This window comes from Solanum verrucosum, unplaced genomic scaffold (genome assembly GCF_900185275.1).
Source record: "Solanum verrucosum unplaced genomic scaffold, falcon-dt-bn FXZP01000143.1, whole genome shotgun sequence".
Classification (NCBI taxonomy): Eukaryota; Viridiplantae; Streptophyta; class Magnoliopsida; order Solanales; family Solanaceae; genus Solanum; species Solanum verrucosum.
In genome coordinates, this window is record NW_026020238.1 from 566,961 (window position 1) to 569,453 (window position 2,493).

General features: G+C 32.5%; 1 protein-coding gene across 1 annotated transcript; it reads right to left on the minus strand.

The window, feature by feature from the left end:
• Positions 1-447: 447 nt before the first annotated feature.
• On the minus strand, positions 448-1,882 carry LOC125832796 (glycine-rich protein DOT1-like). Its single transcript, XM_049511987.1, has 2 exons — positions 1,792-1,882; positions 448-653 (listed from the first exon to the last, which is right to left on the minus strand). Exons 1-2 carry the CDS (start codon positions 1,880-1,882, stop codon positions 448-450), a joined length of 297 nt encoding a protein of 98 aa, XP_049367944.1.
• Between the last annotated feature and the right edge of the window lie 611 nt (positions 1,883-2,493).

Below are 2,493 nucleotides of genomic sequence, written 5' to 3' on the forward strand. Positions count from 1 at the left end.
TTAATTTCAACAATATTTTTTACCTATTGTCAGTCAAATATATAAAAAGGACAATATTTTTGTCAATGTATTGTAGGTTTGGGTGTTTAGGAGTAGGATCGTTGTATACTTGTGTGTTTTATGTGCATCCTTTTATTGATGAATGGATTGGTTATCCATTTTGTTGTTGTAGGCTAGGGTAAGGCCTAGCCCCCAATCTCCCTCGATTCCTATTTTGAAATTATACTTTTAATCATTTGAATCATGGATGTTCTTGATCATTGGTATATTAAAAATATTCATTACTATAAATAGTTGAATTGGTCAAGACATGAGTAGATTACATCATGTCAACATTATGACAATGTATCTAATAATAAATGAGTTGACACAAGAAAAATGTTTAAATAAGAACCATTGGAGAAATAGCACACACATGAAAAATAGTCATTTGAGCAAATGGAGGGATCAATTACCACCACCACCATGGCCCCATACTCCTCCGGCACCAAAACCACTACCACCATTTTGACCACCACCACCGCCGTTTTCACCCGATCGATGACCCTCACCATCTCCAATGCCAAAACTAGATCCTCCATCACTACCTCCTCCTCCACCACCACCTCCACCTCTACCGCCGCCTCCACCACCATTTGCACCGAATCCGTGACCTCGCCATATCCAATGCCAAAACTAGAACTCCCTAAACAACAATTAGCATCAACTTGCATCTAATCTTTGTAGTATCCACTGTCAGTACTGCACACAAAAATAGCATAACTTCTATTAGTGACAAAACTAGACATTCTATTAATTCTAACAAGAGGATTCAAAATAAAAATGTTTGACTTGAAATTTGAATTGAGGCATAAACTAATTTTGAATCACTTTTACTACAACACTAAAAGTTTCCTAAATGTTAAGGGAATTTAACAATGTGTGTATATACAAAACTATTTTATCTTATTTACTCAATTTTATATCGCAACTAAAGAGATTCAATTAAACCTCTTTCAATAGTTCGCTCCACTTTTAACAACTACAAGAAAAAATGAAATTTTAAGTGACAAACTTTTTTTGGCGGCTCATGCAGCAACCAAAAATAAGTAAGAGTTTTTGCGACGAATGCGCTAGAAAAATATCGAAGTGAGAACTAGTAATTTTATGACTTCTGTTGTTATCTTAATATACATATATATATATATATATATATATATATATATATATATATATATATATATGGTTTAAAATTATTTAACACTATGTAACTCGTATGAAGTTCTCCAAAAATATATTATTTTTAAAGTATCTGACATGCGCTTGTTAGTATTTTTTGAAAAGTTCAAGCAAGATAAATTTGAAGAAGAATGTATCTTACTTTGCTATCGTGGCCTTTGTTTTGTGAGGCTAACTGCTCGCCATGAAAATGCTAAAATATTACTTAGAATGTTGTATTAATTAATATTTGAGATACAATGAAAAATCTTAATAGATAGGGTTATGTAATATGTAATGGCATTGTTAGTGACTATTAATTAGAAGTACAATTAATTAATCTATAAATGTTTGCAAAATGTAAAAAACAAAAATAAAATTGAAGTGAATGTATACGTAGTTGAACATCAATAAATAAAAAGGATTTACTAAATTCTTCAAAAACACAAAGTAAATTCTTTCAATAAATTCATCAAACAATTGGGGGCACAAATACTTTTACTTAAAAATCTAACAAAACATGAAAAACAAATGTTGGGATATTCAAATTCTACCAAGGCCTCTCCCTCATTTCGTTTCCACCACTATTTGCACCGGATCCATGACCCTCGTCATATCCCATGACATCACCAAATTCACCATTACTAGCTCCAGCACCAACGTCACCACAATTTGTTGAGTCCATGAACCTCGGGATGACCTATGCCAACACCAATTTAGGTTGTTCTTATTATAGTTGTTTCTTTTCTATATGTCGACTCCCTCTTCCAGATGGAACATTCTCCTTTTCTTTTTTTGGAGCATTTTTGAACAACTTTAACCTTTGGATTAACAACGAAAATTTAGTATGAATAAAGTAAATTGTCTTGGCATCTCAACATGACGATAAAAGTTAGTATCATGTAGTTAGGAGGTCATCATGGAAATCACTTCTTGTAACAATCAGTTTTGTAGATTTATATTAGGATCCTTGACCCTTAATTAAGTGACAATTGGTGTAGGCTTTAATCTATATCAGGACTTGGAAGGATGGGTAATACGTAACTTGAGGTAATTAGATGTGTATTAGAGAAGAAAATAAAAAACTAGAAAGTTAAGATTTTAAGAATTGATCAATGTCAGCATTTGGGATAAACGAGCTCAGAATCGAGGTTTGAAAGTCCGTATACATCCGAATGGTGATTTATGACTTGAGTGGATAGTTTGAACAAGTTCCAATGACATCTGGAGAGATTCAGAAGCTTAAGTTGCAAACTAGTAAAATTGAAGATTAAGAGATCATCACAATCAAATATG